General features: G+C 43.0%; 1 protein-coding gene and 1 long non-coding RNA gene across 3 annotated transcripts in view; one reads left to right on the top strand and one right to left on the bottom strand.

The window, feature by feature from the left end:
- LOC137425039 (uncharacterized) overlaps positions 1–6,691 on the bottom strand; it is a 33,633-nt gene extending 26,942 nt beyond the window's left edge. Inside the window, exon 1 of the long non-coding RNA XR_013622660.1 lies at positions 6,679–6,691. This is a non-coding gene — a long non-coding RNA (uncharacterized LOC137425039). The remainder of the gene's footprint in view (positions 1–6,678) is intronic.
- The window catches only part of LOC137425029 (tyrosine-protein kinase SRK2), a 51,219-nt gene that overhangs the window by 23,075 nt on the left and 3,713 nt on the right, over positions 1–24,431 (top strand). Inside the window, exons 5-6 of one of the 2 annotated variants that reach the window (XM_068113037.2) lie at positions 8,213–8,371; positions 15,436–15,617. In XM_068113037.2, the coding sequence (XP_067969138.1) occupies positions 8,213–8,371; positions 15,436–15,617 (341 nt within the window). Of the gene's footprint in view, positions 1–8,212; positions 8,372–15,435; positions 15,618–15,719; positions 22,939–24,431 lie in introns of those variants that run through there. The other variant, XR_010984033.2, reaches the window with a different exon arrangement.

Raw genomic sequence — 24,431 nt, 5'->3', positions numbered from 1 at the left:
AAAGAGAGAGAAAGAGAAAGAGAAAGAAAGAAAGAGAAAGAGAAAGAGAGAGAGAAAGAGAGAGAAAAAGAGAGAGAAAGAGAAAGAAAAAGAGAGGAGAAAGAGAAAGAGAAGAGAGAGAGAAAGAGAAAGAGAAAGAGAAAGAGAAAGAGAAAGAGAAAGAGAAAGAGAGAAAGAGAGAGACTTTTATGTCCTTTTATTACAAAAGTATAAAATGAAGATTTTTTACAGTCAAAACAAAATAAACAAAACAGTTACATGCAATTTTACCATCGGGGAAGTCAAAACCAACAAACCGTTAAGCTACCAAAAAAACACAGAAGGATATTTAATAAAGACTAGAGAGAAAGCACCAAATGACCCTCAGATATTTCACAAAAATCCTTTACATACCACATTCTTTCAAAAAGTTCAAGTTGGCTGGAAAGCGAATAACAGTAAAAATCAAGTTTTATCCGGCTCTCGCAAAAAAGCTCTGAGCATTGCTACAGTATCTGTACTGTACAAGTCATTCTTTATCTTTGATTTTCTGGTTTTGTAAATTGCCAATTTTGCTTGGGAGATAAAGAAGTTTGCAAGAATTGTTGCTTGGATGTTTAAGGGGCCACTTGGCCCTAAAATAAACATTGGAAAATTGAAATCAATGGAAAGACGTGCAAATAGCACTTTCAAGAAAACAAAGAGAGGAGTTAAACGACTGCATTGAATATACGCATGGGCCAAGGTTTCTCTCTGTCCACAAAAGGGACACTGATCACTTGTCGCTTGTGAAAAGCGGTGAATGAGAGAGTTTGTGGGTATTATCCAATGTGCGATTCTCCATTGGAGATCACAAGCACGTTTTGGCACAGGATTTTTATAATACCATCCCCAGTTTGGGGAGAAAGGAGGAGTGTGTGGCAGGACTGCAGACCACTTACAAGGTGCTGGGGAAGACAAGGAGGGGAAAAGAGCTTTTAAACATTGGAAATATAAGGTTTTGCGGTTACCACTGGAGGAGGAAAAGGAACGGCCAAAATTTATTGGCTCCAAGTTTTCAGAGGCCGACAAAAGAAGGTTGGGGAAAGGAGAGAGGCTCGGCTCAGAGGGAGGTACAGGACGAACCAACCAAGGTTGGGAGGTACCGTAGGCATGAAGCACCACCCTTAGACATCTGTCTAGTTGGCGAGATGATCTGATGCCAGTCGCCAAGGCAATAGCAGCAACACTTAGCCACTTGTCATTTGCATTGTCTCTAAGGTGGCACACTTTGGTTATTGATGCAGCCACAAACTTTTGAATGAAGGCCCTGCTGCTTCCAAAACCTTCAAAAAGTGAGTTGCAAAACAGTGGCTCGTTGAAGAACATGGATCTCTCGTACGTAGTACGATCCCGATGGCTTTTGAGAGCTTGCCATGCATTTAACAAACTTCGGTAGAAAGAAGGGAGTGAAGAGAGATCAAACATTGTCAAGTCCATTAGGAAAAGCTCCTTAGCATGACCGAAATTCTCAAAACGACCCAAAATGCAGCATGCAAGTTGCCTCCAAAGCACAACAGGCTCGTGCAAAATGGACCATATCATACGTAGACGAAAAGCCATGATTCGGCATTTTACATTGACAAGTCCTTGACCACCCTCAGGTATCGGCAAATTTAATCTTTCCGGTCGTAGCCAATGCATTCCAGACCAGAAGAAATGAGTGACGCTCTTCTGTATTCCGTCGATTAACCCAGCAGGTGGTTGCAGAGCCAAGACCTTGTGCCACAGAATGGAGGTAACCAGGTTGTTTATGACCAATACTCTGCCACGGTAAGACAATTGGCGGAGTAGGCCTTTCCATTTTATTAAAAGCAGTTCAATGCGTTCAGGCAAACCTTCCCAGTTATGCCTGATGAAATCTCCAGGACCTAGAAAAACTCCCAAAAACTTGATCCCATCTCTTCTCCAAGCAATATTTGTGGGGAGAGAAGCGGGGGTGAAGGGGGGGGGTGGGGAGAATGGGGGGTGGGAAAGGGATTCGAGCCACAGTGCCTCAGTCTTTTTCCAATTGATTTTTGCTGACGAGGCTCTGTTAAAAAGTGCTAAAGCATGCATCATCTTAGCAATATCATCAGAGTTTTTGATACACACACATATATCATCAGCGTAGGCAATAGTCTTTATAGTGTGGTTTAAACCTCTCACAGTGAAACCAGTCAAAGACTTTCGAAGCGTGTTTAAGAGGGGTTCAAGGGAAAGGGTGTACAAAGCACTTGACAGTGGGCAGCCCTGCCTAACACCTCTTTTAATACAAAAGGGGGGCACAAGCTCATTATTTATGTTTAGCAGGGCAGATACGTTTGAATAACACATATGTATACATGATAAAATAAAGGGTCCAAAACCAAATCGATTTAAGACTTCGGACAAGTATTCATGCGAAACGTAATCAAAAGCCTTCTCCTGATCTAGGAAAACAAGGCCAACACTTTCATGATTAATATCACAAACATCAATCAAATCGCGAATAACAGAAATACTGTCATGGATATTACGACCAGGAACACAATAAGTTTGGTCCATGTCTACAATGTTCTTTAGGAAGGGTGAAAAACGTAAGGCAATAGCTTTGGAAAAGATCTTGTAATCAGTACATAGTAGTGATATTGGCCTCCACTGGGAGATGAGTAAAGGGTCGCCTTTCTTTGGAAGCAAGGTAAGTACTGCTCTTCTGCAGCTCAGCGGGAGTTCCTTCTTTTCGAGGCTTTCCTGGAAGACTGATAGCAGTTCAGGGCCAATTAGGGTCCCAGAAAGATTCGAAAAATTCTGACGGTAGACCGTCGATGCCAGGTGATTTCCCTTTGCCAAGGCTCTTTAATGCGATGGAGAGTTCCTCAAGTGTGAGTGGTTTCTCCAGGCTCTGCCTTTGCTCTGGGGTTAAGGTGGAAACACCGTCAAATAAGTGAGAGACACCATTTAGGTCAACTTCTTTTGTTTTGTAAAGGTTGGAGAAAAAGAGTCTAGCTTCCCTCTTGATTCCTTCAGGGTGAGTGATGACAGAATTGTCAGGGCGTTTTAGAGCAGTAATTTGGGGGTGAGGAGCCTTCGATTCAAAATCAAAGAAGTATCGGGTTGGCGTGTCCAAAAGGTTGAGCTGCTGAAACCGTAATCTTTTTAATGCCCCTTGGGTTTGGTTCTCAATTATTGTATTAAGGAAAGCTTTCTTTTCTTTCAGTCTCAGTTCTTGTTGGGGAGAAGAGTGAGTTTTTAAATTTGTTTGAATTTGTAGAATTTCCTTTTCTAAAGTAGCCTTTGTTCTACGTTCCTCTTGTGTTCTTAGGAAACAAAATTGTTGACAAAATCCTCTACATTGGGCCCTTTATGTTGTCCCACCACAAACGCTGATCTGTAAACTGGTGTTTTTGATTTAATAGAACAGACCATACGTCTTTGAAAGCAGCCCTAAAGGAGGGGTTTTCTAAGATGGTGACATTAAGCTTCCAGAAAGAATGGCGATTCAAGGACAGATGTGAATGGTAATTCACAGTAATTAAATGGTGATCTGAAAAACCAGAAGGCAAAATTCCAGTGGTAGGGGAGAGATTTAAAAATGGTGAATTTATATAGATCCGGTCGAGCCTAGCTAGGGATACTTGGTTGTTTGTGATCTTGCTCCAGGTAAATTGATGCATCGTGGGATTTTGTTGCCGCCAAAGATCCTGAAGCTGAAAATCCCTTATTATCTCTGCTAATAATTTAGCTGGTCCGGGATGGGGCTCCGCACCGTTTCTATCTAGGTTTGGTTGTAGAGTGCAGTTAAAGTCACCTGCCATTACAATACACCTGTGCAGGTCTATTTGCCTCATATAAGGCCCTAATCTAGCGTAGAAGCGTTGCCGCTCAGTGCTATTTGAAGGGGCATAAACGTTCAACAAAGTAAAATTTGTGTTATTAATAACAAATTCTAGGGAGGCTAGATGCCCCGGGATTATGTTTTTAAAGGAAAGTTTTGATGGATGGAAATGGGGATTCAAAAGAAAAGCCACTCCCGCAGTTCGGGAATTGGAATCACTAAAAAAATTGGTCGTTTTCATCATCCGGTTCCATTCTGCATGGATGCTGGCGTAGTGTGGGTTTCCTGTAAGAAAAGTACGTCTAAAGTTTTCTGTAGTGCAAGGTTCACCACTTGGAGTTTGCGCAGCTGACTCGCGCCACCATTTATATTTAAGCTTCCAAATCTCATTTTTTTTTGTTCATCTTTTGCTCTCACAATGTACTTTTTCAGCCTGCTACATTGGGCTTCTGTGAAATGGTGGTCGCTAGGCCGGCGGATGATGTTCCTTGCCCGTGTCGATAAACCCGTGCAGGTCAGAGAAGTGATCTTTAATGTCTACGTGTCTCTTTCTAAAAGTGTGGTTGAGGAATTTCAATATTTGGGCTGGTAAGACGTTGGATTCGCTTGTTGTAGGGAACTCCTCAATTTCATAAGATTCCTCATCTGACATGTCGGAACCACTGTCTGGGAAACTTTCAATTCCTGGTTCTTGGGGCTCTGAGGTAACTTGTGCTGTGCAGGTGTCATCCTGCTCCATATTAATAGGAGCAGGAGGGGGTAGTGGAATTGAAGGAGCTTCGGGTTGTGGGAGGGGGTGCGGGGGAAACCGTCGCCGGTTTGACAGTTTGAGGTTCTCCATCAGTTTTTACCAATGTGCTCAGGCATGTTATGTAAGACCGCCAGCACAGGTACTGCTGGGGTTAGAATATTTTCATTGTGCTCAGAAATTGGAGCCGCTGGAAGTACGATCAGGTTTTCTGCTATCACGTTTCCTCCTATTTTTACGATCGGGTCTTGATGCACTTCGGCATCATTCACAGAAGGACACGGAACAGCTTTAATTTTCCCTTGAGGAGGGATGTAATTCCCCTCCGTTGCATTGTGGGGGAAAGTCTCAGGTAAGGGCTGGGGATCTACATTCTCATGCATGAGCAGTTCGTACCGGTTGCTGGTAGTAGTTTGGTCGGACAGAGGCATTCCCGCAATGTTTGACTGAAAAACTACCACCTTTTCGTTATGAGGTGTAACTGAATCCTGGGGTGTTTTTCTCTTCCTTAATGAGGAAACAAGTGTAAACCCATCCCAGATGTTCATGTTCGTTTTATCAGCAGTCGTTAAATTTGGTGCGATGTCATCCGAGACGGTAGTTGGGGGAGTTTGACCGTCAGTGTTGGGAGGTAGTGGGGGGTCTGAGACAGTAGTTGGGGGAGTTTGACCGTCAGTGTTGGGAGGTAGTGGGGGGGTCTGGGACAGTAGTTGGGGTAGTTTGTCCGTCAGTGTTGAGAGGTAGAGGGGGCACAGTATTGTCTAGAGAGCCTGTCTGCTCGATCACAGAGGGTGCAGTTCGGGGACAGAAACGTTTTAAATGTCCGAACTTTCCACAAGTGAAGCATTTTAATGTCTCGGTTGACGCATATACTTGGTAGTCGTGATCTTTTATACGGAATTTAATTACCACGTTTAATACTTTGTCCACGTTGGATGTGGGAAGTACAATGTATGCCTGGCGTCGGAAAGACATGACGTGCTTCGCCTGTTCACTCCGACAGCCCAGCGGCAGCATTTTGATCTGGACACGACTGTACCATAGCGCGATAGTTCCGCTAACAGCGACTCATTTTTTACAAACGGGGGGACGTTGGATAGGAGTATTTTGACAGCTGGGGTATCGAGTGGGGAAACTAAGACGAAATGTCCATTGTCTGTGGACAGACCAGCCGCGACAACCTCATGCACGAGGCTTTCCTCGGCTAAAAAAAACAACGATACGTTTATTCATCCGTGACGCTGCACGGATCTTTTCCATTCCAATGATATTCCCAATAGCAATAACAATGTGTTCCACACTAACCTCATCGGGAGGAACGCACACCACGCCATGCTTCCGTGTGAGAGCTTCGAAAGCCGCATACGGGGAACGTGTCGACATTTTACTAATTCAAATTACCCGGGCTAAGCCGAGTTGGGGTCAGGGGAAAAGGAAGGGGTCGGGGGAAAAAGGGGAGTGGTCGGGTACAGTTTTCTGTAAAGCAAGGGGGAAAAAAACCGCAAAGAAAACGCCACTCGGCATGTATCAGCACGAGAAAACGAACGCGGTAAAACACACCTCTTAATGAGGAAAGGGGCGAAAACCCATCGCAACTCCTTAGAGTGTCGATAGGAATACGACTCACCCGTCGACCTCACCGAAAGGTGTGGGCTCTCTCTCTCTCTGTATCTCAGAGGAAAAAGGTAGAAAAAGCTAGAAGAGAAAGAAAAAGAATCGAGACAGCAACACATGCGAGGGATGTACTAGGGGGGAAGGGAGGGGTGTGGGGGGGGGGAAGGGAGGGGTGTGGGGGGGGGGGAAGGGAGGGGTGTGGGGGGGGGGGAAGGGAGGGGTGTGGGGGGGGGGGGGGGAAGGGAGGGGTGTGGGGGGGGGGGAAGGGAGGGGTGTGGGGGGGGGGGAGCGGGCAGAGGGAGGGTAGAAACGGGTAGGATAGAACGGGTAGGATGAGGAGTTGCAGCAGCGGGTTGTTGAACTGGGGTGGTGGGGGGCAGACAGAGAGTAGGCAAACGTGAGGATAAGAAGAGAAGTGGAAGAACAGAAATTAAGAAAGACAACGAGCAAGGAGGGGGGGGGGGGGGGGGGTAGAAAGATCAAAGATTGGAGCAGCTCACACCTCACCACACATGCACGGCTGCCATCTTGCCACGCCCAACAGCTAACGGCCAGCAGGGGGAGAGAGAGAGAGAGAGAGAGAGAGAGAGAGAGAGAGAGAGAGAGAGAGAGAGAAGAGAAAGAGAAAGAGAAAGAGAAAGAGAAAGAGAAAGAGAAAGAGAAAGAGAAAGAGAAAGAGAAAGAGAAAGAGAAAAAGAGAAAGAGAAAGAGAAAAAGAGAAAGAGAAAGAGAAAGAGAAAGAGAAAGAGAAAAAGAGAGAGAAAGAGAAAGAGAAAAAGAGAGAGAAAGAGAAAGAGAAAGAGAAAGAGAAAGAGAAAAAGAGAGAGAAAGAGAAAGAGAAAGAGAAAGAGAAAGAAAGATTGTCCATAGGGACCAAAGGACACTCTGACCGTGACCATGTTGCCTTGATGATTCCTGGCAGCATGGAAGAATGGGGAAGATTTTGGCCCCAACTTGCTTTGGAGGGTACAACGACCGCGAAGAGGCATTCCCAATAGTTTTGTTTGTTTTTTTGTATACTGAATCGAGGCTTGTGAAAGAGCTGACATTTACTTCACAAACAAATCAACCAGACAAACAAGATATATAAAAAGAGGGAGCAGAAGACAAGAGAAGGGGAAGCACACAAACACTTGAGAGCACACAACATTTAAGAGCAGGTAGATGTGTGGGAGGGAGAGGGCTTGGGGGGAGGAGGCATGGGAAGGGGGGGGGGGGGGTGGGAGAAGTATAAAACACAAGGACACAAAGGACTTCCAGGACAGAAGTTGGTATTTCAAAAAAGTGGAATTGGGGTGTATTTATCGGGGATAGAAAAGATCAAGGTTTTGAATGGGGGAGGATAAGAGATGGTGGTGAACAGCTGTTTTAAAGACCTGGAGGGTGGAGTGGGATTGAAGAGAGTGAGGGAGTTTGTTCCATAGGTGGGAGAAAAGAGGAATGAAGGAGTGAAGGTGAGCAGAGAGTCTTGATTTTGGCAGTTTAACCATAAGAGGGTTGCAGGCAGATCTTGTGCGACCTGTAGGAATATTTGCGGTGATGAGCTGTGGAAGTTGTGGATTTCGGTGATTTAACAAGGAGGTGGTCACTGGAAGGACGCATGCATCTCAGATGAGCTGTGGAAGGTCAAAAGGCAGAGGCCACAAAGAGTAGGAGACCAGTGTGATGCAGGGGCACCAGGACGTTGAGGAGAGCCATACTCCATTGACCTTCAGATCCAAAGGTCATGTAAGCAGCTTTTGTATAGTTTTGCATCTTATTAAACTTTAATTTGACACTTATCGGAACTAAACCTAAACGCCATTGCCGTGTCGACACCCAAGGTTCTTACCAAGTGTTATTTCAGAAACATCTAAGATTATATTGCTGCATCTATCCATCCAAATTTCCCTGAAAACGAATATATTATTTCACCAAAACCAGAGTAGGGCAAGGTACGAGGGTCCGATGAGACCATCATCCCAGGTCAGAACAAAAGAGTTATTGATCAGGACTGAGACTGTAAGTTTCCAAGGGTACTTGCTGTGTGTCTGCAGGAATCATGGATGTGAGTAGCTTTATGGATGAAGCACGCCTCATGAAGTGCTTCCGACATCCTCATCTAGTGTGCCTTTATGCGGTATGTTCAGTAGAAGAACCTCTTTTCATCATCACAGAGTACTTGGCACACGGAGCGCTCCGAGACTTTCTGCGTGGTGAGTTCCGAAACACAAGACTACATACTGTACTGTACTGTACTGTACTGTATTGCACTGTATTGCTTTTGTCATGTCATTGCTATTTCTTCAACAGTCACATAATTGTTTGGCTAATGGGTCATGATGTTTAAACTAATGGCTCATTATGTTTGAACTAACCTCATGATGTTTGATGTTTCAATCTCAACCAGTCGCTCAGGGCTAAGTGCCCAGGATAACCAGTGGTTATATGTTCACAGGTTCAAATCCAAAATATGATGTGTGTTTTTCCATTGTTCTTGTAATTTTTATAGAGGACAATTAAAAGCATTGCACATGATGTAGACATTATAAGATTGCCCGATACAATGTGATTTATCCATTACTAGTAAGCCCGTGGACCCCAGGCGCACTTGTTATTTGCAAAATCGGTCAAAAGGTCAAAGGTGAACTCAAGGTCAAACTTCTCAAATCATCAATTGTTATCTGAAAAAATCATCAATTTCCATCCTATTAACTTGAAAATTCAAGAGCAATTGCATTGTGCATCGCTGAATTGGAAAAACAACTATTTTTGAGGTCAAAGGTCAACCCCAGGTCAAATTTCTAAAATCATCAATTGTTATCTGAAAAAATCATCAATTTCCATCCTATTAACTTGGAAATTCAAGAGCAATTGCATCGTGCATCACTGAATTGGGAAAACAACTATTTTTGAGGTCAAAGGTCAACTAGGTCAAATTTCTAAAATCATCAATTGTTATCTGAAAAAATCATCAATTTCCATCCTATTAACTTGGAAATTCAAGAGCAATTGCATCGTGCATCACTGAATTGGGAAAACAACTATTTTTGAGGTCAAAGGTCAACTCAAGGTAAAACTTCTAAAATCATCAATTGTTACCTGAAAAATCATCAATTCTCTTCCGATGGACTTGAAAATTCAACAGCATTTGCATAGTTCCTCACTGAATTGAGAACTCAACTACTTTTGAGGTCAAAAGGTTAAAAGTCAACTCGAGGTCAAACTTCTCAAATCATCAATTGTTATCTCTAAAATCATCAATTTTCATCCTATTAGCTTGAAAATTAAAGAGCAAATGCATCGTGCATCACTGAATTGGAAAATCAACTATTTTTGACGTCAAAGGTCAACTCAAGGTAAAACTTCTAAAATCATCAATTGTTACCTGTAAAATCATCAATTCTCTTCCGATGGACTTGAAAATTCAACAGCATTTGCATAGTTCCTCACTGAATTGAGAACCCAACTACTTTTTGGGTCAAAAGGTTAAAGGTCAACTCGAGGTCAAACTTCTCAAATCATCAATTGTTATCTGTAAAATCATCAATTTCCATCCTATTAACTTGGAAATTCAAGAGCAATTGCATCGTGCATCACTGAATTGGGAAAACAACTATTTTTGAGGTCAAAGGTCAACTCAAGGTAAAACTTCTAAAATCATCAATTGTTACCTGAAAAATCATCAATTCTCTTCCGATGGACTTGAAAATTCAACAGCATTTGCATAGTTCCTCACTGAATTGAGAACTCAACTACTTTTGAGGTCAAAAGGTTAAAAGTCAACTCGAGGTCAAACTTCTCAAATCATCAATTGTTATCTCTAAAATCATCAATTTTCATCCTATTAGCTTGAAAATTAAAGAGCAATTGCATCGTGCATCAATAAATTGGAAAATCAACTATTTTTGAGGTCAAAGGTCAACTCAAGGTAAAACTTCTAAAATCATCAATTGTTACCTGTAAAATCATCAATTTTCATCTGATTGACGAGCATTGATTAAGATCGTTAATTTTAATCCTAATGAAATGGATAAGTTTATGTATCCATGGGGACTTTTTGGGGAGTTAGAGGTAGATTCTGCAAGTATCGTGCTCTGCACGACATCTTTTTTGTTCTTTTGGTGAGACCTCATTAAGTTCATAGTCAGGTTCACTATGTTTTTTCGTTCAAAATCATGGTAGATTAGCAAACCTATACATTTTTGGAAACGTTATTACATGGAAAATCTGAAAATCAATGTTTACATTTGCCAATTCCGACCAATTCGATTCGACCAATTCCATTCGACCAATTCGACCAATCGCTTCGATCGACCATTCGACCAATCGCTTCGATCGACCATTCGACCATTCGACCAATTCGATCGATTCGATTCGATTCATCGAATTCGATTCGATCGACCATTCGACCAATTCGATTTGCCAATCAATTTGACCGACCTTTGCTTGTGTGGAACGGACTGTGAAAACGATGCGGACTATATTGTCGGATACGACACACAGGACAGTGATGACGAACTCTAAATGGCATATTCTGTAATCGTGTATGTTTGATGCCATTGACTGCCTGTGTATATTTTGTCATTGACTGCCTGCGTAGATGTGAAGTTATACTGACTGCATGTGTATATATGATTTTGCTGACTGCCTGTGTATGTTTGGTGATATGAATTATTGTGACACATTTTGATGTTATTAACTGCCTGTACAAAATGATAACATGTATTTGATTCTGCAACTTATCGCGAATATAAAGACAGTATTTTGCAATTCAAAACCTTTGATTCGTGTCTTACCATTCCCCATAGCACTAATTTGATACTTTCATTGGATTCCTTGTCCCTGAAAATATAGGTTCAGTATATTTTAAAAAGTTTTTAGGGTAATTAGAGGCAGAAATAGAACAAAATATGTATTTTACAGTGGCCATTTTGAAAATCCAAAATGGCCGCCATACAGGTATCTCTCCAAATGTAAACATTGATTTTTAGTTTCCTTATGCTATAACCTTTCCAAAAATGTATAGGTTTGCTAATCTACCATGATTTTGAACGAAATATAATTTATTGACATAGTGAACCTGACTATCAGTAGTCCTGTAGTTTGTAGCTCTATTTTGTATTTTGCAATACGAAGAACGTGGAAGCATATACAGTAAGGATGTATTGGCGTGGCAGCCAGGAAAACACCCGGTGTTAGCTTAAGGGTGGCCGGCTTAAGATCTCAGGGTTCTTGAGTATGAGCCCCTGACGTGCCGTTGAATAACATCAGGTGGGTTGATTCAGTCTGACATCCTTTTAATGTTGGCAAAATGAGTACCAGCTTATTAGAAAGCATTGGGCACAGCCACACTCCCAGTAATGATGCAATCAGCAGCCACAGGCTTCATATGAAAATGAGCTAACCAGGAGCCAATCACAGTGCAACTTGCCTCGCACAGCCAATCAGCAGCAACAGCCTTCATATGAAAATGAGCTAACCAGGAGCCAATCACAGCACAACTAGCCTCACACAGCCAATCAGCAGCGGCTCGTGACTTTGGCGATTAATGAAAGCATCATCCTGTTGAATACAAATGTCTCCTGTCCTGCTTAATAGCCACAGGCTTCATATGAAAATGAGCTAACCAGGAGCCAATCACAGTGCAACTTGCCTCGCACAGCCAATCAGCAGCAACAGCCTTCATATGAAAATGAGCTAACCAGGAGCCAATCACAGCACAACTAGCCTCACACAGCCAATCAGCAGTGGCTCGTGACTTTGGCGATTAATGAAAGCATCATCCTGTTGAATACAAATGTCTCCTGTCCTGCTTAATATCTTCCTGGGACGCCATTTGTCCCATAATCTCAATACAGTATTTAGCCTTATTTTGGTTGATCCCCGGGGAACATGTGTGCGGATGTGAAAAGTACTATGGTTTATTTTACTGTGAGCCAATCATCTGCATTTTATCTTGAAGTGTCCCACATCCCGTTTAATACCTTCCCGGGACACCTCATATTCCAAGAAAATGATGTAACCTGCAGCCAAGTGCTGCATATGAAAGGAAAAGGGAGCTTCAGGGGGCTTCACCTCTTGACTCCACAAGTGGCGATGCTATTTCATTCTACATGGCGGGGCAACGACAGCACTCTTGAGCCATACCTATTTTCATGCATGCATCCTGGAGTAGGGAGGGTTGGAGGAATGATAGAACAGAGGGAGCAATATCAGCGCCTCGGATATGAGAGCAACAGGGTATGTGCTTCAGCCTCATCACGGGAAATTCCAATAATTTTGAGAGCTTTAGCTTCCACAGAATCCAGCAGAGACCAAACAGGAGGCAGTAGAAGACAGGGATGACCCATCTTTCTGTAATGTAAAAGTGATAGGTCCAGAGACTCGCCTTCATCGTGAGAGATACCAATGATTTTGAAAGCCTTGGTTTCCACGGTGTCAAGCTGAGCAAGGTGAGAGGCAGAGGTGCCAGCCCAGAAGAAAGAGCAGTACTCCATCAAGTTGCAGATTAACCCTTTGAGTACGGATGACGTCCAGTGCCGCAACCCACGAAAAAGTTTTGTGTACGGATGACGTTACGACACGTCATCGACTATACCTATAAATAGATCGTCAGTACCTGGTTGCATTCCCGTAATGCCAAATTAATCCCATACCGGGGGTATTTTTATCAAAAAAAATCCCGTACTCAAAGGGTTAAGGTCTTGTTACCTCTGCCACCAAAGGTGGATGGAGGTTATGTTTTCATCCCTGTCTGTCTGTTTATTTGTTTGTGAACAAGATATCTCAAAAAGTTGTGGACGGATTTGGACGAAATTTTGCGGAGAGGTAGTGTATGCGACAATGACGAAATTATTACATTTTGGTGAAGATCCGGATTCGGATACAATAATTTTTAAGTTATTATTCACTATTTGGAGAGAGGGCCAAAAACGATACATAGCAGGATATCTCAAAAAGTTGTGGACGGATTTGGACGAAGCTTGGTGGACCGGTTGCGTATGTGACAAGGAAGAATTGATTCAATTTTGGTGAAGTTTAGAATCCGGATCCAGATCATAAAATCTTTCAAGTGATTCTTCACCATTGGGAGATTGGGCCAAAAACGATATATAGCACAATATCTCAAAAAAGTTATGGACGGAGTTGGACGAAACTTGGTGGACCGGTTGGGTGTGCGAAAAGACCGAATCGATTAGATTTTGGTGAAGATCTGAATATGGATTCGGATATGAGAATTATTTAATTTTTTTAAGTGATTCTTCTCCATTGAGAGATCGGGTGAAAAGCGATATATGAACATGATAATTATTATGAAAAGTTATGGACGAATTATGACTGAACTTGGGGGACGAGTTGGTTAGGTGACAAGAACAAGCCGATTAGATTTTTGTTCAGGTCTGAATCCAGATCCGGCCAATCAGTGGGATACAAAACGTACCTGGCAGAGGGATACTCTCTACTGAGTGCCGTTCTAGTAATAGATGCAATTTCAGATGTGTTAAGGAAAGGCTTTGTACGACAGCTAATGCCCAGGTAGCAGCCCGCTAAGGTGGCAAACTTAGAAATGTGGTTTCCCAAAAAAGCTAATGGTGAGGCCAGAAAGTGATTGAATTTCTTCAAGAAAATTGTTGAGGAAGTAGATGAGAGGTTTCGCCAGACACTCTTTTCCGAAGAAACAGAGTGAGAGTGTGAGATTTGTCAGGATTAAATGACATATTCTAAGTGTTTGACCAGCTCATCATTCTATCAAGGACTGCAGAGGGAGGAGAGGCTGCTGCATGCCTTTCTTAAGCATGAAAGATGTCACGGCAGAGGGTGGAGAGGCTGCTGCATGCCTTTCTTAAGCATGAAAGATGTTACGGCAGAGGGAGGAGAGGCTGCTGCATGCCTTTCTTAAGCATGAAAGATGTTACGGCAGAGGGTGGAGAGGCTGCTGCATGCCTTTCTTAAGCATGAAAGATGTTACGGCAGAGGGAGGAGAGGCTGCTGCATGCCTTTCTTAAGCATGAAAGATGTTACGGCAGAGGGTGGAGTCATCAGCAAAGAGGTAAAGAGGATTTTCCAGAGAGTAAGAAACATCGTTGATGAAGAATATGAATGTCATTGGGATCAAGGCACTTCCTTGGGTCATTCCATCTTTGACAGGGAGAGGAGATGAGGGGATCCCTTTGAGAGCCACATGTTGGCTACATGAGTAGAGGAAGTCGGAAAGCTATGTGTGTAGTTGGCCTTGGATGCCATAGGTAGAGAGTTTGGAGATCAAGCTAGGGTGCCAGACTTATCAAATGTCCAGAGAGAGGGCCCTGATCTCACATCTGAGATTGAGGGCCTCCATCCATTTTTTGGGAGAACAGAATCATCATGACCAGGTTTGAGTGACTGGCTCTGAATCCAAACTGATGGTCTGAGATAAGGCCATTGGATAAAAGTAAGGATTTGATGTTAACTTTGATGATGGATTCCATGACCATACTGATGATTGGGAGTGGGCTAACAGGTCTGTAGTTAAGAGGATCTGACATCATCACATAGGAAGAAGTGATCGTTGGGATGGGTGGCTAAAAGTTAGTCCATGTTTGGAGAGATAGAGAGAGACATGTAAATGGAGTCATCACTGTTAGGAGGATGGTACAGCAATCAGACAAACAAGACTTTGGCCTCAACTTCCCCTCCGCTCCCACCTAGGTGGGAGAGGAGGGGATGTCACAGCCAAATGTACTCCTGGGGATTTAGAGGTGTAAAAGCAGCACAAGGACAGTGAGAAATGGAGATCTTGGTGTAAACTGCAACTATCTGCAACCGAGATGGTGTGCAACTTCGGGCCTGTCAAAACAGAGGAGACAATAGACAGGAAGAGCAGAATGAATACCTGTTTGTGCCAACTAGGCCAGTGATCCGACACAGCTTTTCTAGCAATCCCATTGTGCAGGGTACCATAGTACATCCTGCGAGAGGCTTTACCCACCACGTTGCCTCCACCACACCAGTGGTAACATGCCGGGCACGCGTGGGCCTGCTGGTACCCAACTGGCCTCCGAAAAACCGAAGCATGCCCCAATTGGGTGCCAACTATCAGGCATGCTCCTCGATGTGCTTCTGTTGGTCCTGATCACGATCAGGTTATGTAGACTTTAGTAAAGCATCACGAAGATGGGCCGAACATGCATGTGTGGTCCAAGTTCCACCCCTCCCAGCGGAGGTAGTGACGTAACACCGGCCAAGATCTTTTGAGCGGTATGCAAGTAATTGTTCTCTTTGTCCTCTCATTGCACAGGTCCTGAAGGCCAGACACTTTCACCGAGCATTCTGATCGGCATGGCGGCACAAGTGGCATCTGGGATGGCCTACCTTGAGTCACACAGCTTCATCCATCGAGATTTGGCAGCACGAAATGTCCTTGTTGGCGAAGGGCTCATGTGCAAAGTGGCAGACTTCGGGCTTGCCAAGACGCTTAAGGTAGGCCAAGACCGATTCATTGTGACGCGTTCATTATTTCCTCTGTCTGTTGCCTCTTCTGAAACTCCGATTTGTTCTGGACACATTTAATCACACGATTCGATGAGGATGCACAAGGGGTGTATGAAAGGTTTCCAGCCTAATGTCGAGAAAAATAAAACAAATTGGTAATTGTTCAATCTCAATGTTAAAATGTAAATACGTTCATCAGTATGAAAAGATTCAGTTGAGATACTGGTAGTTGTACAACAAAAAAGATGAAAATAACAGCATTACATCGATTTGCTGTTTAAGCATCAACTGCCAGACAAATAGAATAAACGAATAAGTAGTCAAACCTGGGGGTTGTCATAAATCAAGGAATCAGACTCGTGATTTGTAACATTTATATCTAGAACGTCACTTAGTGGAGCGCATATAGGTCCGCCAGGCTGATTAGCTCACATTTTGTATCGCACTGATCGGCTGGATCTTGATCCGGACCTAGACCAAAATATAATTGGCTTGTTCTTGTCACCTACCCAACACATCCACCAAGCTTCATCTGAATCCATCCATAACTTTTAGAAATATCGCATTATATATATCGCTTTTGACCCTATCTCTCAATGGTGAAGAATCATTTTAAAATTCTCAGATCCGGATCTGTATATTCACCAAAATTGAATCAATTCTTCCTTGTCGCACTCCCAACCTGTCCACCAAGCTTCATCTGAATCCATCCATAACTTTTAGAAATATCGCACTATATATATATATATCGTTTTTGATCCTAACTCTCAATGGTGAAGAATTACATTAAAATTCTCAGATCGAGATCTGCATATTCACCAAAATTGAATCAATTCTTCCTTGTCGCACTCCCAACATGTCCACCAAGCTTCATCTGAATCCATCCATAACATTTTGAAATATCGCACAATATATAGTTTTTGACCCTATCTCTCAATGGTGAAGAATCACTTTAAAATTCTCAGATCGAGATCTGCATATTCACCAAAATTGAATCAATTCTTCCTTGTCACAATCCCAACCTGTCTACCAAGCTTCATCTGAATCCATCCATAACTTTTTGAAATATCGCACTATATATCGTTTTTGACCCTATCTCTCAATGGTGAAGAATCATTTTAAAATTTTCAGATCCAGATTTGTATAATCACCAAAATTGAATCAATTCTTCCTTGTCGCCCTCCCGACTGTCCACCAAGCTTCATCTGAATCCAGCGATAACTTTTTGAAATATCGCACGATATATCGTTTTTGACCCTATCTCTCAATGGTGAAGAATCATTTAAAATTCTCAGATCCGGATCTGTATATTCACCAAAATTGAATCAATTCTTCCTTGTCGCACTCCCAACCTGTCCACCAAGCTTCATCTGAATCCATCCATAACTTTTTGAAACATTGCACTATATATCGTTTTTGACCCTATCGCTCAATGGTGAAGAATCACTTTAAAATTCTCAGATCCAGATCTGCATATTCACCAAAATTGAATCAATTCTTCCTTGTCGCACTTCCAACCTGTCCACCCAGCTTCATCCGAATCCGTCGATAACCTTTTGAAATATCGCACTATATATATCGCTTTTGACCCAATCTCTCAATGGTGAAGATTAAGAATCATTTTAAAATTCTCACATCGAGATCTGCATATTCACCAAAATTGAATCAATTCTTCCTTATAACACTCCCAACCTGACGACCAAGCTTCATCTGAATCCATCCATAACCTTTTGTAATATCACACTATATATATATCGCTTTTGACGCTATCTCTCAATGGTGAAGAATCATTTTAAAATTCTCAGATCGAGACCTGCATATTCACCAAAATTGAATCAATTCTTCCTTATAACACTCCCAACCTGTCGACCAAGCTTCATCTGAATCCATCCATAACCTTCTGAAATATCACACTATATATATATCGCTTTTGACCCTATCTCTCAATGGTGAAGAATCATTTTAAAATTCTCAGATCGAGATCTGCATATTCACCAAAATTGAATCAATTCTTCCTTGTCGCACTCCGAACCTGTCCACCAAGCTTCATCTGAATCTATCCATAACTTTTTGAAATATCGCACTATATATCGTTTTTGACCCTATCTCTCAATGGTGAAGAATCACTTTAAATTCTCAGATCGAGATCTGCATATTCACCAAAATTGAATCAATTCTTCCTTGTCGCACTCCCAACCTGTCCACCAAGCTTCAACTGAATCCATCCATAACTTTTTGAAATATCGCACTAAATATAGTTTTTGACCCTATCGCTCAATGGTGAAGAATCACTTGAAAATTCTCAAATCCAGATCTGCATATTCACCAAAATTGAATCAGTTCTTCCTTGTCGCACTCCCAACCTGTCCACCAAGCTTCATCTGAATCCATCCATAACTTTTTGAAATATCGCACTATATATATATATCGCTTTTGACCCTATCTCTCAATGGTGAAGAATCACTTTAAAATTTTCAGATTCAGATCTGTATATTCACCAAAATTGAATCAATTCTTCCTTGTTGCACTCCCAACCTGTCCACCAAGCTTCATCTGAATCCATCCATAACTTTTTGAAATATTGCACTATCTATCGTTTTTGACCCTATCTCTCAATGGTGAAGAATCATATTGAAATTCTCAGATCCAGATCTGCATATTCACCAAAATTGAATCAATTCTTCCTTGTCGCACTCTCAACCTGTCCACCAAGCTTCATCTGAATCCATCCATAACTTTTTGAAATATCACATTATATATCGCTTTTGACCCTATCTCTCAATGGTGAAGAATCACTTTAAAATTCTCAAATCCAGATCTGCATATTCACCAAAATTGAATCAATTCTTTCTTGTCGCACTCCCAACCTGTCCACCAAGCTTCATCTGAATCCATCCATAACTTTTTGAAATATCGCACTATATATATCGCTTTTGCCCTGGTGTTGGGCTAGCGGCTAGGGTGCCGGCTTAGGATCCTAGGATCCTGGGTTCGAATCCCGGTCGATCGCTGAATTAACGCCAGGGGGGTTGACTCAGCCTGTCATCCTTCCGAGGTCGGCTAATTGAGTACCAGCTCACTGGTAATTCCCTGTTTGTCGTTAAAGGCGGCAAAAAGGGTTGACGTCAGGAAGGGCATCCGGCCGTAAAACATTGCTTCAAAAAGGGGACCGAAAAACAACAACAACCACGGTTCCCGAAAAAGGCCAACCCCCGCTTTGCGGGGAAAAATGGCCTCTAAAGGTGGTTATATGTATCGCTTTTGACCCTATCTCTCAATGGTGAAGAATCACTTTAAAATTCTCAGATCCAGATCTGTATATTGTTACGGATTCATCACTTCTGTTGTTGTGGTTTTCATCCACTTGAAACATTTCTGGTTCCACGTATTATTATTATTGTGGTTTGAGGGAAATGACGGTTATTGTTGTGAAAAGGTAAAAAGGTTAATGTTTAAATGAAACCGGAACGGGACAACGACGAAGCGGAAGGAGGAGAAAGCAGGCGGAGCGAGAGAGTCGGAGAAGAAGCGGGTTGCTTTGCGTTCTGGATCGAACATTGTCGAGCAAGAGTCACGTACTTTGGGTTTCCTGGGAAAAAGGATTCCTGCGATAAAGTTGTTATCGCTGTGACTGATCATCCTGCGTGTCAGGTTTGGCGTTAGATTCCGAAGAATCATCGCCGGGTCGTTGCGACTCGAGGGCGAGCCGTCGGCCATTTTGACTCATGCGCTTCGCGCATCGAGCAAACTTTCCTTGCTTCGTCAGCCGTTTCCACCGCTTTCAGACATATCTGTGGTGTGTGTGTGTGTGCACCGAGGCTTTTGACGATTACTTTGCGGCTCGCCGACTGTGAACAGTGAAGGTTCATACCTGGAGGGCGCCTTTGGATTACCCAGTCGCCGTGAGTGTGCCTTTGTGCCTCTTTAACCGCGTGACCCTTTTCTCCGCTTTGGCCGCGTGCACCTTTGTGCCATTTTGGGCGGCGTGACTGACTGTGCCTGTCATCTGAACGAGATTCTGGTTTCGATTTAACATCGTTCCGATGATCACTGGAGGGGATCGGCTCTGAGCTCGAAGTCGTGAGTATAGAGACATTGGGGAATGTTCTTTTTCCACTCACTTGGAGCACAGTGAGTTACCTTGTACTAGCTGATGGTACCATCATAGGAGATATATTGATTGTACTCTTGATTCTTATTATTATTGTACTGTTATTCTTGTGTGATTATTAATACAATATTTGTTTGTATTATTGGTGTTTGTATTATTTGCAATTGGTGTGGTTTCACCATTGATTTTTGACACAGGATAGCATATTTTTCTGCCGTGACTCCTTTCGGGGCTCGGAGGTACACCGTGACCAGGGGGTCCGGGAGGAGCATGTAACAGAAATTGGGGGCTCGTCCAATTGACTCAGGGGCTCGAAATTGGGTCTTCATCTGGGATTAAATTCCCTGATAATTCGTCTGGGATAGAATTCCCTAGCATTCCCAAAATTCCCAAATTTGAATTTTTGTTCCAACATTCCCAAATTTTTCAAAAAAAAAAAAAATAGGAAATTTTTTTGTGTGGAGGTTAACAGGTGTTAACTGATAGTCACCATGGTGTTTGATGCAGGAAAGTTTGCGGCGTCCCCTAATGAGGCACAGTTCCAAGCATTAAAAAAATCGGAACTCTTGATATTGGCCAGACATTTTAACTTGGAGGTCTGAGTTAGTATGAAGAAGGCAGAGATGCAGACATTGGTGGTAGAATCTCTGGTGGGACAGGGAACATGGACAGAGGTAGCCTTGGATTGGTTACCCGAGCAAAAAGAAAATGTGGAGCTCCGGAAAACGGAGATGCAACTGCAGAGCCAGGAAAGGTTAAAAGCAGAGGAAAGGAGAGCTGCAAGAGAACTCGAGGAGAGAAGAGCAGAGGAAAGGAGAACTGAAAGAGAACTCGAAGAAAGAAGAGAAAAGGAAAGAGCAGAGGAGAGGAGAGCCAAAAGGAAGTTAAAGGAACGTGACATGGAGTGTCAGAAGGAAATTGAACTCAAGAAGTTGGAATTAATGAGAAAACGGGGAGAGGTAGCATCCATGCCGGCTAGTTCGACAACTAGTCAGAACACCTGGGATGTTAGTAGGCATGTGAGGCTGGTTCCACCCTTCAATGAAAATGAGGTAGCCAAGTTTTTTTTACACTTTGAGAAAGTGGCTCAAATGCTAAAATGGCCTGTGGAGTCCTGGACTATGTTAGTGCAAAGTGTTTTGGTGGATAAAGCTCAATATATATTTTCGGCTTTACCGATTGACCAATGTGTAGATTATGAGAAAGTGAAGAAAGCCATTCTCAAAGCCAATGAATTGGTCCCTGAAGCTTACCGGCAAAAATTCCGGAATGCCAGGAAGAGGGAGAGTGAGACCCATGTGGAGTTTGCTCAAATGAAGGAAACCATGTTTGATCGGTGGTGTGATTCGAAGGGGATTGGGAAAGACTTCGAACTGTTGCGACAATTGATCTTGGTGGAGGAATTCAAACAGTGTGTCCACGAGGACATTAAAGTACATCTGGAGGAAAAGAAGGTACCAGAGTTGTATGAGGCAGCAACCGTGGCAGATGACTATGCCTTGACACACAGGATGGGGTTCCACAAACCTAACTTCCCGCCTGGAGTTCGCCAGGGGAGTTATGGTACATCCGGTGTGGAGAACGAAAATTCATGGGGGTGGCCTAGAGATGACTATGAGGACAACTCTGATACCGCCACTTTTAGGGATCAGAAGACTACAGTTCCAAGACAGACTTATCTTCCGGGGGGCTCGAGGCAGACCACGAGTTTTTTCCTCCGGGCCTACTTGCGGTTTTGCAAGAAAACTGGACCTTTGATGTCCCAATGTTATGCCCTGGAAAGGAAAAATCAGGAGCGGAGTCAGACGAGTACAACTCCGAATGCATTGGCAAATGCGAGAAAACGTCCTTGGAGGACAGTGCCTTGTGAAGGTTCCCATGCCAAAGTTACGCCATCACAGAATGACCTTGTTCAAGAGGGTTACAAACCTTTTATTTCAGAGGGGTTTGTGTCACTGGACGGAGACTTGACTAACCAGAGACCGGTTAGGGTATTGAGGGACACAGGAGCACATCAATCTTTGATGCTTGAAGGCATTTTGCCATTGTCAGAGAAGACGGCAACTGGTGTTAGTGTTCATTTACAGGGGGTTGGTGGCTATGTTAGAGCCCCACTTCATGTCATCCATTTGCAGTCTGATTTGGTGTCAGGACCGGTCACTGTAAGTTTACAAGCCACTCTTCTTGTAGAAGGAATATCTTTTGTTATCGGGAATGATTTGGCCGGTGGTCAAGTCTCTGGTAACCCGATGTTTGTTGAAAAGCCTAGCATGGAAAATAACACTGCACAATTAGAGCAGAAGATTCCGGGTATCTTTCCCTCCTGTGCCGTAACTCGTGCTATGGGTAGGAAGCGCTCTGAAGAGAAGAGGAAGGTACTGACATCACGCTTGGCACAGGCACGTCTTGTCAAGTACCCAAAAACTAAGTGTCAGCACACACAAGTCAGGGATGGAGGCAATGTTGGCAAGCTCTTTGTGGGTGGACTGAACTTCAAAACCAGGGGAGTTGTTCTGGACTCTGTCTTCGGCCAATATGGACCGCTCTTGGAAGTGCTGCTGATAAAAGACAGGGAGATGCAAAAGTCAAGAGGGTTTGGCTTTGTCACATTTGAAAACACAAAGGACGCCAAAGATGCAGAAAAAGATTTGGATCGCAAGGATTTGGATGGTCGGACCATAACAGTAGAGAAGGCAGGCCATAGGCGTCGAGGGGGCTACAGAGGAGGAAAATGTGGAGGTAGTTTCAAGGGTGGCTATGGCTCCCAGAGTTACAGCAGCTCCCGAAGGGATGATTATCAGGGTAGTGGCCGAGAAGGAGACCGCTATTCACGTGACTACAGCGAGAAGCGTTCCAACCGTGATTATTATGAAAGTTAGGAAGAGTTTGAAGCACTGAATGCTGCGGAGCAGCCGAGCCAAGATTCCTACACGGATTAACCGTGAACTCCACGTTCCGAAAGGCATCCATGTAGTGAAGATTCATCGCCGGGTCGTTGCGACTCGAGGGCGAGCTGTCGGCCATTATGACTCACGCGCTTCGAGCAACCTTTCCTTGCTTCGTCAGCAATTTCCACCGCTTTCAGACGTATCTGTGGTGTGTGTGTGCACCGAGGCTTTTGACGATTACTTTGCGGCTCGCCGACTGTGAACAGTGAAGGTTCATACCTGGAGGGCGCCTTTGGATTACCCAGTCGCCGTGAGTGCGCCTTTGTGCCGCTTTAACCGCGTGACCCTTTTCTTCGCTTTGGCCACGTGTGCCTTTGTGCCGTTTTGGGCGGCGTGACTGTGCCTGTCATCTGAACAAGATTCTGGTTTCGATTCAACATCGTTCCGATGATCACTGGAGGGGATCGGCTCTGAGCTCGAAGTCGTGAGTATAGAGACATTGGGGAATGTTCTTTTTCCACTCACTTGGAGCACAGTGAGTTACCTTGTACTAGCTGATGGTACCATCATAGGAGATATATTGATTGTACTCTTGATTCCTATTATTATTGTACTGTCATTCTTGTGTGATTTTTAATACAATATTTGTTTGCATTATTGGTGTTTGTATTATTTGCAATTGGTGTGGTTTCACCATTGTTTTTGACACAGGATAACATATTTTTCTGCCGTGACTCCTTTCGGGGCTCTGAGGTACCAGGGGGTCTGACCAGGGGGTCGGGGAGCACGTAACAATATTCACCAAAATTGAATCAATTCTTCCTTGTTGCACTCCCAACCTGTCCACCAAGCTTCATCTGAATCCGTCGATAAGTTTTTGAAATATCGCACTATATATAGTTTTTGACCCTATCTCTCAATGGTGAAGAATCATTTAAAAATTCTCAGATCCAGATCTGTATATTCACTAAAATTGAATCAATTCTACCTTGTCGCACTCCCAACCTGTCCACCAAGCTTCATTCGAATCCGTCGATAAGTTTTTGAAATATCGCACTATATATAGTTTTTGACCCTATCTCTCAATGGTGAAGAATCATTTAAAAATTCTCAGATCCAGATCTGTATATTCACCAAAATTGAATCAATTCTTCCTTGTTTGCACTCCCAACCTGTCCACCAAGATTCATCTGAATCCATCCATAACCTTTTGAAATATGGCACTATATATCGTTTTTAACCCTATCTCTCAATGGTGAAGAATCATTTTAAAATTCTCAGATTCAGATCTGTGTATTCACCAAAATTGAATCAATTCTTCCTTGTTTGCACTCCCAACCTGTCCACCAAGATTCATCTGAATCCATCCATAACCTTTTGAAATATGGCACTATATATCGTTTTTAACCCTATCTCTCAATGGTGAAGAATCATTTTAAAATTCTCAGATTCAGATCTGTGTATTCACCAAAATTGAATCAATTCTTCCTTGTTTGCACTCCCAACCTGTCCACCAAGATTCATCTGAATCCATCCATAACCTTTTGAAATATGGCACTATATATCGTTTTTAACCCTATCTCTCAATGGTGAAGAATCATTTTAAAATTCTCAGATTCAGATCTGTGTATTCACCAAAATTGAATCAATTCTTCCTTGTCGCAATCCCAACCTGTCCACCAAGCTTCATCTGAATCCATCCATAACTTTTTGAAATATCGCACTATATATAGTTTTTGACCCTATCTCTCAATGGTGAAGAATCACTTTAAAATTCTCAGATCCAGATCCATATCTCCACCA

This window comes from Myxine glutinosa, chromosome 1 (genome assembly GCF_964187855.1).
Source record: "Myxine glutinosa chromosome 1, kmMyxGlut1.1, whole genome shotgun sequence".
Lineage (NCBI taxonomy): Eukaryota > Metazoa > Chordata > Myxini > Myxiniformes > Myxinidae > Myxine > Myxine glutinosa.
Note: the sequence above shows the minus strand (reverse complement) of the source record. Positions and strands in the feature narration are given on the sequence as shown.